Source organism: Leptinotarsa decemlineata, unplaced genomic scaffold, assembly GCF_025532065.1.
Source record: "Leptinotarsa decemlineata unplaced genomic scaffold, Ldec_3_MD MMD2_tig00026336_RagTag_RagTag, whole genome shotgun sequence".
Classification (NCBI taxonomy): domain Eukaryota; kingdom Metazoa; phylum Arthropoda; class Insecta; order Coleoptera; family Chrysomelidae; genus Leptinotarsa; species Leptinotarsa decemlineata.
In genome coordinates, this window is record NW_027412692.1 from 4,752,429 (window position 1) to 4,763,458 (window position 11,030).

Genomic DNA, 11,030 nt, shown 5'->3' on the forward strand with positions numbered 1-11,030 from the left:
AGTCACTCAATATAATTTCCTTTCAAAAAAAAAATAAAAAGATTTCTTTTGCAGCACTGCTTCTATCCAGTGGTTGAGTTTAAAGAATATATGCAATATCTTGAAGTGCCTTTTTGAACACTCCTTTCAGATCCCATTCGCTCGACTATGTTTTCTCAGAAGTGCTCTGATAAATATCATCACTATTTCATTTTTTATATCAGAATGATCATAAATATACTCAACGTGGCAATCTTTATTTGTCGCTACTATGTCCTTCTAGATATTTTAATATATTCTTAATATGTCTCTATGTATTTTTAATCTAACTGATTTGCTATGAATGTACTTTCCTATATAACATAGTTAAATAAATATTCTATCTATTCTATATATTTTATTCACATAGTACACTTGATTATAAAAAATGGATTATTACATTTCAAAAATCCAACTTGCAGAAATATTTCCATGAAATGGAATCACAGACTTTTGTTAAATACCTGTTCTCAATAAATACATTACCTGTACCTTCTTCACCGACTCAAAATCTCTTCAATTTCGTTGATCGATTTCCCTTTTGTTTCAGGTAATTTGAAGTAGATGAAAAAAGAACCCAAAAAGCAGAAAAATGAAAACGTCCAGATGCACCATTGTACTCCAAAATACTCAGCAGCGAGAGGATAAGCAGTGGACATAATTGTTATTACAATTGTGACGATAGTCATGATAAAAGTTGTAGCTACCGATTTGATATCACTTGGAAAGAGTTCACCAATCATTGCCATTGGAATTGGTCCTAGTCCCAAAGAGTAAACCACCACATACGTCAGAATAGATACGATTGGTAATAATCGTATGTTTTCAATGAAATCTGAATTGTTATTTTTCCAGAAAAAATATAATCCGAGAAGAAACAGTGGAATGCCAGATGAGCAAGATGAAAATAAAAGTAGCGGCCTCCTTCCTATTCGCTCTACGATGTGAGTAGTTAAATAAAACACAGAAACCTTCACAATTCCCACAATAATTGCCACTGTATTTCCAGATAATTGTGTGCCAGCTTCCGTGAAAAGGGGCCCTAGAAAAGGCATAATTACAGCAACTCCAGATAAATGTTGTGTCATGTTCGCTACCAAGGCAACCATCATCGCCTTTCTCAGTACTGGCCTATTAAAAAGGTTCACGAATCCATGTTTTTCCGACTTTGTTCTGGTTTTTGATAAATCCTCAATTTTTGAATAATCTTGTTCAATTTCTTTGCTGCTTTTATTGTTTCTCAATTTCGTCAACGCTCTTATTGTTTCTTCTTTCCTTCCTTTCATTGCTAGATATACTGGTGACTCGGGTACAGAAGTATAGAAAAAAATCAGACTGATGACTGGAGGTAATGTACACAGTAAAGTGAAATCTCGAACCGAAGTTACAGGACCCACAACGAAAGAATAGAGGTTGCCCAATGGTAAAGCCACACCCATGAGACAGCCAAATTTCCCTCTATTGTGATCTTCTACAATTTCGCTCATGTATACCTGCACTGCTGTCAAAGCTGATCCTGCAAATATGTAGAATACGGTTTTTGCTACGTAGTAAATGTATATATGTGTTCCAAAAGCCACGGCAATATTCGAAATTATCATTCCAATTGACATGTATTTCATAGTTTCCCTTCTCCCTATGATATCTGGCAATTTGGCCACAAAGAAAGTGGATAATAAAGATAGTACTGGCGGTAATCCTACCATCAAAGATATTTGACTTGTTTCAATGGGTTCTCCTAGTGGGTTGACATTTGGGTCACTATCTTTCAATTTCGGCAAGACAGGCGAAGTCCATACTAAATTACATCCAAATGTGAATGTGACCAACAGTGCTGAAAAAACAAATGCTCTGATTATCAAATATTAACTCTCTATCTAGCTTTCGATAGAAAAATATTGACATTGTTTACTATACTGTATAGCTCATTATAAGTTATTACTCAACCTACCCTACTACGGAGAGTGATGAGTTCAAATAAAACTGAGGAAAATAGAAAAAATCACCATGAATTTTTATTTTTTTGTGATGTTTTATATTGTTGAAGAAATAAAACTCACCCTTTTCTGTACATATTATAGATTATGAACTGTATAAGTACTACTATTATTGATCCTGTATACATAATCCTCAAAATGTCAAGAACTATAACGAAGTTAATTTTGATTGTGTACATAAGCGAGCCTCAACAAATTTTACATCTCTTTTTCCTGAAACCAAGAACTATTTTGCTTTTTTTTTCATTTATATTCATCCTGTCATTTTATCCTAACGATATTATGGTTGATCAAGTTCCCATTGTCGAAATTATTCCTTCATATGGCTTTTCGAAAATCCACAGTTAATTATAGTACAGGGAAAGCGGCATTGGCCACCTCTTTGCGTAGACATCAGCTTCTTTTACTTTCGATTTCATTCTGCCTATTGTCTTAGTGATGCTCTTCAGTTCCAAGCTGATTTACACTAACAAGTCCATGTTTTCAGATCTTTTGGTGCTACTCGGCTACCTGAGAAAAAATGGAACTTCGTACTAAGTATGCCTCTTTGGAAATATTCCCGAACACACTTCTCTATGACATAGTTGTGGAGAATTTGCATCTTAGTCCTGTAATATGCACACCCATCTACATTGGACCAATCAGGATACCATACCAAAGAGTTCCGACCCAATTCGCTCTTTTGGATCTTTTGGGCAGCTATTCATAACAACTTCACTACACACATTAACTCTAATATCTAGCTGATATCTAGATCCAGTATGTTCATGTGTCTCCACAACTTCCTTGTTCACTATTTACGCGAATCGTTACAGTTCCTGTAATTTAACTTTCATTGATGGCTATTACACCTCTTCTATCGGTTTGAAGACTTTTATTATATCATTTTTTTGGTTTTACACACATACACCTTTTGAAAAAATATCCATATTACCTAACTGATTTTGGAGGGAATGTTGTTTATGTGACTGTTTCAGGCGTTTTTTTTGGCGATATTTACATCAAGTAGCTCACTTCTTTGGAAAGGGAACGCAAAGTCTTTACTGGGTCTTTTTTTCTGGAGTCAACAGTAAGTCTATTCTTCGAATTTGACCATGAGTTCTGAGATAGCCTCATGGTGTTGTATATTATATTCCCAAATAGTAACAACTTCTGTTTCTGTTGCTCAAGTTTCATTAATTTTATGTAGAAGCTGAATTTTTCTAGGAAAGAAAAAATTTCATTTTATCCCTTTATTTCATTACTTATGATGCACTGTTTGGAACCTTTGGTGTAGTAATGAATATTACTGGAGTTTTTTCCCAACACCAAATCGTTATTTTCAACACCTCGACAAGTGTTTCGATCACCAAGTGATCATTTTCAAAGAGGAAGATTAAAACAGTTTTAATCTTACATAATTTGATTTTTCTGATTTTCATTTTCATTTTCTGATTTCTTCTTGAGAATTCCATTTGCTGTATTTGGAAATTTTGCATTTTCAGGTAAATTTTCTATAAAAGCTGAGTTTGATCTAAATCTTGATCTTGACGTAGACCATTCTCCTTCAAAAACTGGGCTGCGTCTTCTGGTACGAGATTCATCAAGTTTTTGAATAAGTTGCTCAATTTTATTTTCTAAGTGATTTTCTTTTTGACCAGTTTGAACAGAACATACGTCCGTATTTGCAATTCCTTTCATCATTCCATCGGCCATAGTTATAAGTTCTTCCTCAGGAAGTTTCTCGTAAAATGCCCGGATAAGTTATTCCAATGTGTTTGGAAGTTTCTTCAGCCAAAATAATAAGGAGTCATTTGGAGTCATTTGTCCTGAAGCAAGATCCTTCATTTGCCGATAGAGCTGACTAGGTTTTCTGTCTCCAAGTTGACACTCACTGAATAACTTCGTCATCTTTTCTTCGTCTGATATTTGATACATTCTGGTGAGTTGACTTTTTAGTAGTTCATATGAATCTGAAGAATTTTTGTGTTGTATTGAAAAAAATATTTAAATTTTCTTTAACAATACTGCAATCTGAAACTGTCAGTACCTTTCCACATTTGATTTTATTGGAATGTATACTATTAAGATTAAAAATTGTTTCTACGGTATTGAACCACAGTTCGGGTTCAATCTTCCAGAAGGATGGTAAAGTGACAGATTTTGCACGATTAAATTCAGTTTCTGGCTCCATGTTGTAGTCTAGACTAGTTTGACTGATAGAACAACTTTTTTTTCTGTAGAAGTTGAAGGCGTTCTAACTGCTGGTTTAAGTATAGGTATAGACTGTTTACTCATTTGTTGAATAAGTTTTTCTATGCCTGCCATTCTCCTATTATTATTTTCGAGATTTTCAATCAGCTTATCACAAAGAATCTCTAGCTTGTTAACCTTTTCGATAACACTACCTTCTGCTTGAGATTCCTTAGATTTCTCCCGATTACTGATTTTGCAAAGAATTTCTGTGAAATCAAAGTCTTGGGAATTTATCATTCCAGGATACTCCTTAAGAATTTCAGCCTCCAGCATTATTTTCATGTCAGGAACAGTTCCACCAGAATTGACATTGAAATATTCAAGTAGATTAACTAACTGCTCTCGCGAAAGGTTTTGAAGTAACTTGACCATGGTTTTATCAAATGCGTAATAACTTTTCACTTCTTAAGGTCACCAATTGTAGGTTTTAAACTACTTTTGGAAAAACGTTGCTGATTGAAGTTTTTATCGATTCTTTTCTATATTTTCTAAACAAAAACATCTCCTAGCAACACTCCATTTGAAGGAAATTGTAGGGCACTACAAATCGTTTCCGTTCAGTTGCTAAGTACGATGGAGTGCTGGTATTGCATGTTAGGTTAGGTCCAAAGTGAGTGAGTCTATTCGATCCTCCACCTCAACTCGCAAGGGTTTATTGTGGCTCACACCTATTCACACTCGACCAAATAAACCCAGCTTCTTAACGAAGCCGATTAGTTTGTATGGTGACTGGTCTTACAGGTCAGATGGTAAGAGTACGGCTCTGCCGAATTCTAAAAACCTGATTCGGTCCCCTGCGGGACAGGCACAAAATATATGCTCTGCTGTTTCATCGTTAATGAGGTAGTCGGATAGTCAAAGTGCTACACCTGACGATGCACCCGTGCAGGGCGTTTTAGCCTCTGGTTCTGGTGAATCATCACTTGAGTGCAAATGTTTGCTAATCTGTTCATCGGGGGTTTGTTCCTCCACCTGAGACAGAGTCTCCGTACGCCGCTCAAGAATTTGGTGCAACGCGGTTTCATAAGGTACCCCGCTCTTGAGGAGACGACTCAGTCATTTCCTGACTACGCCACCAAACCTTTTTCAGGCTCCGTTATTAGATCAGGAGTTGGAGAGTTGAGATCTAAATTTACAGGGAGGTCAGTTGGAGTCGTAAGCTCGACATCCATCTCCTCTGTAGACTCAGCGTCAGAAAGAATTTTTGAGTTTACTCTGACCATAAGTGAGTAGCTGAGGAATGAAGGTCAATCACGGCAGAGCCCAGCATTACCGTGACAAGGCGATGCTACGACGAGAGGGCATCCGGTATCTCGAAGGTTCCGTAGTGACAGCAGCTCAGTTTCATTCATCCTCTTGGCACGGATACACACACCTTAGGATTAAGCCATCGTTGGGATGCCATTCAGTTGGGGAATAACAGAACCACAAGTAATTCTGTCATTCCCGTATCCTGTGGGGCTATAATAACTCCAAATTTAATTCATTCATAGACCTGGAAAACTAAGACATGTGATGGAATTGAGCAATGCTTGAAGGAAATCCAAAACGTATTCAAATAACAATGCATTGTGAAATTTGCACTGAACAGTTCACCACACGACAACATGTTTTCAGCTGTACAATTACCTTCTCGGACGTTTTCATACTGGATGACACGTCTGAGGAAGCTGTTGTGAAGCGAAACACGTATTGCGATTTTGTAAACTGTTCAGGGGAAATCTCATGATGAAATGTTACTCGAAAACCAGAGAGTAAAGTTTTTGACTCCCTTCACTATAGCCACTAGGTCATTACTGATCATATTCTGAATTTTCGTAAATCAGGACTGGACTGACAAAATAATATTTTTTTGAGAACGAAGGTATGCATTTGCTTCTTCAGTGTCATCTTCAGTATTTGAGAAAAGGTTGGCATTTAAAACTAGTCTGATTCAACGTTGAAGATCATCGACGGACTGATTTTTTTGTAACTTCGTTTCCTTTGGCAAAACAACAATAATTGAAGATCAGAGTCAAATTATTTGATATGGACGACACCATATCTTCGTAGAATAAAGGTTATCTCAATTGAAACTGTTGTTGAACGCCAAAAACCTACGCTTTCCGGAGTTTTTCGATTTGTTATAGAAAGATATCGAATGATCATCATTGCGAGTGAATTATTTGCAGAATAACAACTCAGGATGATGATAATTTCTGAATAACAATAATCTTCTAGCAGCAGGTTTTAAGCACTTCAAGCACTTTCATATTGATTCCTTCATTTACATTTTTTTTCTCTCACTCTATTCTACAATATCATAGTGTTCCTATGGATGGATTTACGTAATTTTGAGGATTTCTAAGATAACACAGAGCAAATATTCACTGACTGGAGATAAAACTGAGTGGCAGGGGTGAATATCTCTTGTTCTAGCGATAACATTTAACACACAAAATCGTATACATGTGTAGAGTTTTTGAAAATTAAAATACAGAATTGAGATTGATTCGTTCGTTAATGATGAAGAGCCATAGTAATTTCACAAACTAGAACTCAAGATTTGATCTCCACAAACTTTATTTGAAATATATATCACATGTTTCGCTAACACATTAGCTTCTTCAACAGTAATTTGAATACTACAAGTTGCTTCTTACGCTAATATTTATATATACCACAGGTACCTACAATTGGGACCACTTCCATCAAATTACCCAAGCCTCTACAATTCTCATATACCTGAGGTACCACTTCAATTATGATTACCTGAAGCATATTACCTCACTTCTACGTCAATAATAATATTTCCTTGGTTTTTTAAGAAAACAAGTTCAATAATATTAATCCAGCTGGTCATTCATTAGACTGTTTGAATTTTTCAGTTTATTAATTTCCATTACTTCCAAATAATTCAGTTTTAAACCTTTATTTTCTATGTGTAAAATTTCGAACTCTTAGTTGAAGATGTGATTTTCTTCTAAAAGATGATTTGAATATATTGAACTTGTTTTTCTTATTTACATAGCTCATATGATGTTCCTGGATTCAATTCCTAAATGTTCTGCCAATTGTCTAATATATACCTTAGGACACGTTCCACACTTTAATTTATATACTCCTGATTTCTCGAATTTGGATGTTTTGTCTTTATTATTTTTAAATAACTTTCCCAACGTATTACAATTGCAATTGCAAATTGCAATTTTAAAATCTAGAGAAGAAAATTGTATTGGATAATTTAGGACACACTTGCTACATGAATAGCATTTTACAAGTGTTGTTCACGACGAAGAATTTCAAGAACGAGGTTTTAATGATGAACGATAACGGGAATGTTCCCTACTTATTTATTAAACTCAAACACCTTCGTGAGCAAAACAATAGCAAAATCAATACTCCTGACCGCTCTGGATTGAATGATTCCGTACAGTCCATCTTGTCTTGTGTTTGTAAATCTTTTGCTTATTTTGTTTATTGTTAAATCATCTGTAAATGGAACTTTTAACAAGTGATGACCGGCTGAATTATCAAACATGCGCCAAACTAACAAACTGTTATAAGGAAACAAGTATATCTGAGGCACCAGTCATTCTAATAATGACACTGATGAATTTCAAACAAGACTCAACCTCTGACGGAAGCAAGAAACTCTTTCGAAGGTTCGAAATAGATGAACATTTCAATCTAGCAGACCACTATTACAATATTCATGCAGTCATTGTTCACTGTGGTACTGGCGTTGAATTTGGTCATTATTACGCCTTGGTCAAAGACGAAACGGACTGGTTTAAGTTTGACGATAGTCATGTCACGAAGTGTTCTGGCGATGTATTGAATCTATTGGAGCCTTTGGAGACACCCTACATTTTATTTTATGAGAGAAAGGACATTTGCAGATCAAGATCTTCAGAAGATGTGGTGCTGTTTTTTCGGGTTTCCCTGCAGTTGAAAAAGCAAATGCGCCACTGGAATCAATGTAGTCGCTCCGGAGCGCCAATTAATTTTGATTGTTGTTTTTATTTATACCGCGTTTTTTCAAAAATGAAGCAACTTTTTCCGTTTTTGTCCAAAATACGTTAAAGCTCTATAATTTTGATTTTGATTATCTAACTAATCAATAGGAAAAACGTCTCGAATCGCTTTTTCGTAGACTTGTTTGGAAAATATTTTGTTATTAACTGGGCTTTATATCCATTGTTTACTGCAATTTGCTTGATGATATTAGGTTATTTATTGAAATTATCCATTGAAAGAGTAACATTGAGTAATCTGTGAATCATGCTATTACGAGTAATAGCTGTTACTTTGTGTTGATTTGGATGGGTAGAATCCTAATGTATAGTAATATCATTATAGGAAGGTTTGTGATAAATTGAAAAATCATGTATGTTGTTCATTCGACTAATTATTTAGTCCAAGAAATTGATTGAGTTTTCTGCTTCTACTTCAATAGTGAATGTAATGTTTTCATGAATTTTGTTAATATCCCTATGATATTAGGATATATTTTTCAAATAAAGTTTGTGGAGATCAAATCGTGAGTTGTAGTTCATGAAATTACATGGCTTTTGTTCAAATACGATTTGATAGTCAAAATCAAAACGTCTATCGTTAAATAAATCTAAGTAGAACACTTTTCTCATAGCAGAACGAATATACTTTTGTTTCGTATTTATATTACGGACGCAAAAACTTGTCTTGTGTTCTACAATGCCATTCAGATCAAGAATTGTCTTCCTTATAAACAAACTCGACGTGTCTACTTACGCCAAAATGTTTTCTATCATGTATTTCATGTAACAAACACACACACCGAGTAAAAACCAGCGAATCAGGAATAACCGAGCATGTTTGGACTCATCAACATAACATCAAGTGGGCTCACGCTGAAATCATCTACAAGGAGGAACACTGGTTTAGGAGAAAATTCAAAGAAGCCGCATATATGTTTTCCAATAACGTATTTAGCCAAGGTAGCGTAGAGATACGCGACATATGAAAACCTCTAATCAAGCAGAACACAACCAACTCCCGCCAAACGGTCAACTTCCGCCAAAACCGATGAAGTGAAGAGTGGGAAGAGGGGATAGGTGAAAGCACTCGAATGGCCTATAAATAGTCAGATATCGGAAAAATAAGCCCAGTTATCACCCGAAGACGATTGTAGATACTAACAATCCAAACGTCGTGAAGTAACTTGGCTAAATTTTTTTGATTTTTAGTTTTCATTTTTCGTTTATAATTTTTTTAATTTTCATCCCGTGTTAATAGTTCAATTTTTTTATTTTTAGGTTGTTGCTTGTGGGTATTTTATTTTATTGTAATTTCAGTTTTTTTGCTTAATTTTATTGACATTCTTCAGCTAATCTTTTTAAATTTTTACAGATTCTCTCAGAGATTTCGAATCAATTTATATCATATTAGACAATGGAATTCCGAACTAATGAAATGAACCTGATATTTCCCAAACGATTGTGAATTTTTCTACACATTCAGTCAGAGAAATCGATAAATATATTTCTTTCAATTTTGATGGCTTGGACATTCAGAACAGCCGATATTTTGTCTTGAATTTTGAACAGAAACACACGTAAAACGTCAATTTAAAACTACCCATTGATAGACATAGGGAATTAACATAAGACAGCGATGGAACTGAGTGAAGAACTTGAAGCATGGTTCATTCTCAATTACAAAGAAACGAATTGAAAATGGGAATAATTTCAGAAGACATCAGTTTTAGGAGAAAAATTTCTTTGGTTTTCTCCTACTACGTCATTCTACTAAAAATGTAGGAAACTTACCAAGTGATGAAGAAAATAACTGCAATGAAAACTCTTCATAAAGGTACACCTTAGAAGTTTATGTCAGATGCTAACACTAGAAGGAAAGTGTAGAAACCCAAAAAACTTTTTTCCCAAAAAAACATTCAATTTGGGACTTAATTTCCAAACTGAATACAGATGTGATTTTTATTTTATTTCAGCCCCACAAACACATCCACATATTTAAAATAAGTGAGAATTACCTGTTAATGCAGAAAAGTACAGAAATGCCGTATCGCTTTTATTCTTCTTGTTGGATGAAAGTTCTTGATCTTTGAGATCGTAAGTAGATGGTATATAAACAACTTCCTCGAAAACATGACTTAGCTTATCTTTTTCTACTTGTTCCTTCATTGATGTGTTTCAGATTTACGTTGTTTCGTTGAAGATGAAAGTTAAGGTGAAGTACAGGAAATCCTTGAGCGTTACTACAGATTTTATTATTCTGCGTTGAAATATAATCCGTATATTAATATTTAGTTACGATTGAAATGATTTCATCAAATATAAAGTTTGAAAACAAGTATAATCTAAGTGTGATTACTAAATATTTGTTAGTGTTACTACTGGGTGACCCAATTATTCAGGTATATTGCTATTGTGGGATTGTGACATTTTGTTTGTTGCTCAACCATATTTAAAAAATGGGCATTTTCTGAATGGGTACTGTTTACTGGAAACGTGAAAAAAATTAAACCAAAAATAACATTCTGACAAACTTTAAAAATTTGGAATATTCTCTTGAGGAAATTTTTGGAAGGAGAAAGAAAGAACCAGCAAAATAACTTCATTACCATTAGTTTTTTCGGTAACCAGTAACAACAGCAACAACAGAACAACTAACTTGATCATGATTCTTTCTAAAACATTCAAAACGAAGAGGAAAAAGAAGTTTCTACTCTCTCTCTTTTCTCTATATCTCTGTCTCTCTGTTACAAAGAATCGTTCGAATTTCTTACTCAAATAAGAA

The 11,030-nt window shown here is 34.6% G+C and overlaps 1 protein-coding gene across 1 annotated transcript; it reads right to left on the bottom strand.

Moving 5' to 3' along the window:
• Positions 1-514: 514 nt before the first annotated feature.
• LOC111511996 (facilitated trehalose transporter Tret1-like) lies at positions 515-10,508 on the bottom strand. Its single transcript, XM_023168422.2, has 2 exons — positions 10,264-10,508; positions 515-1,852 (listed from the first exon to the last, which is right to left on the bottom strand). Exons 1-2 carry the CDS (start codon positions 10,412-10,414, stop codon positions 516-518), a joined length of 1,488 nt encoding a protein of 495 aa, XP_023024190.2. The 5' UTR covers positions 10,415-10,508; the 3' UTR covers position 515.
• Between the last annotated feature and the right edge of the window lie 522 nt (positions 10,509-11,030).

Excerpts from the sequence above, each read along its gene's own strand:
- LOC111511996 (XM_023168422.2), bottom strand. The coding sequence starts at position 10,414 with ATGAAGGAACAAGTAGAAAAAGATAAGCTAAGTCATGTTTTCGAGGAA. Across the intron at positions 1,853-10,263 it reads GTACTTTTCTGCATTAACAG|CACTGTTGGTCACATTCACA; the intron begins GTAATTCTCACT and ends TTGTTTTTTCAG.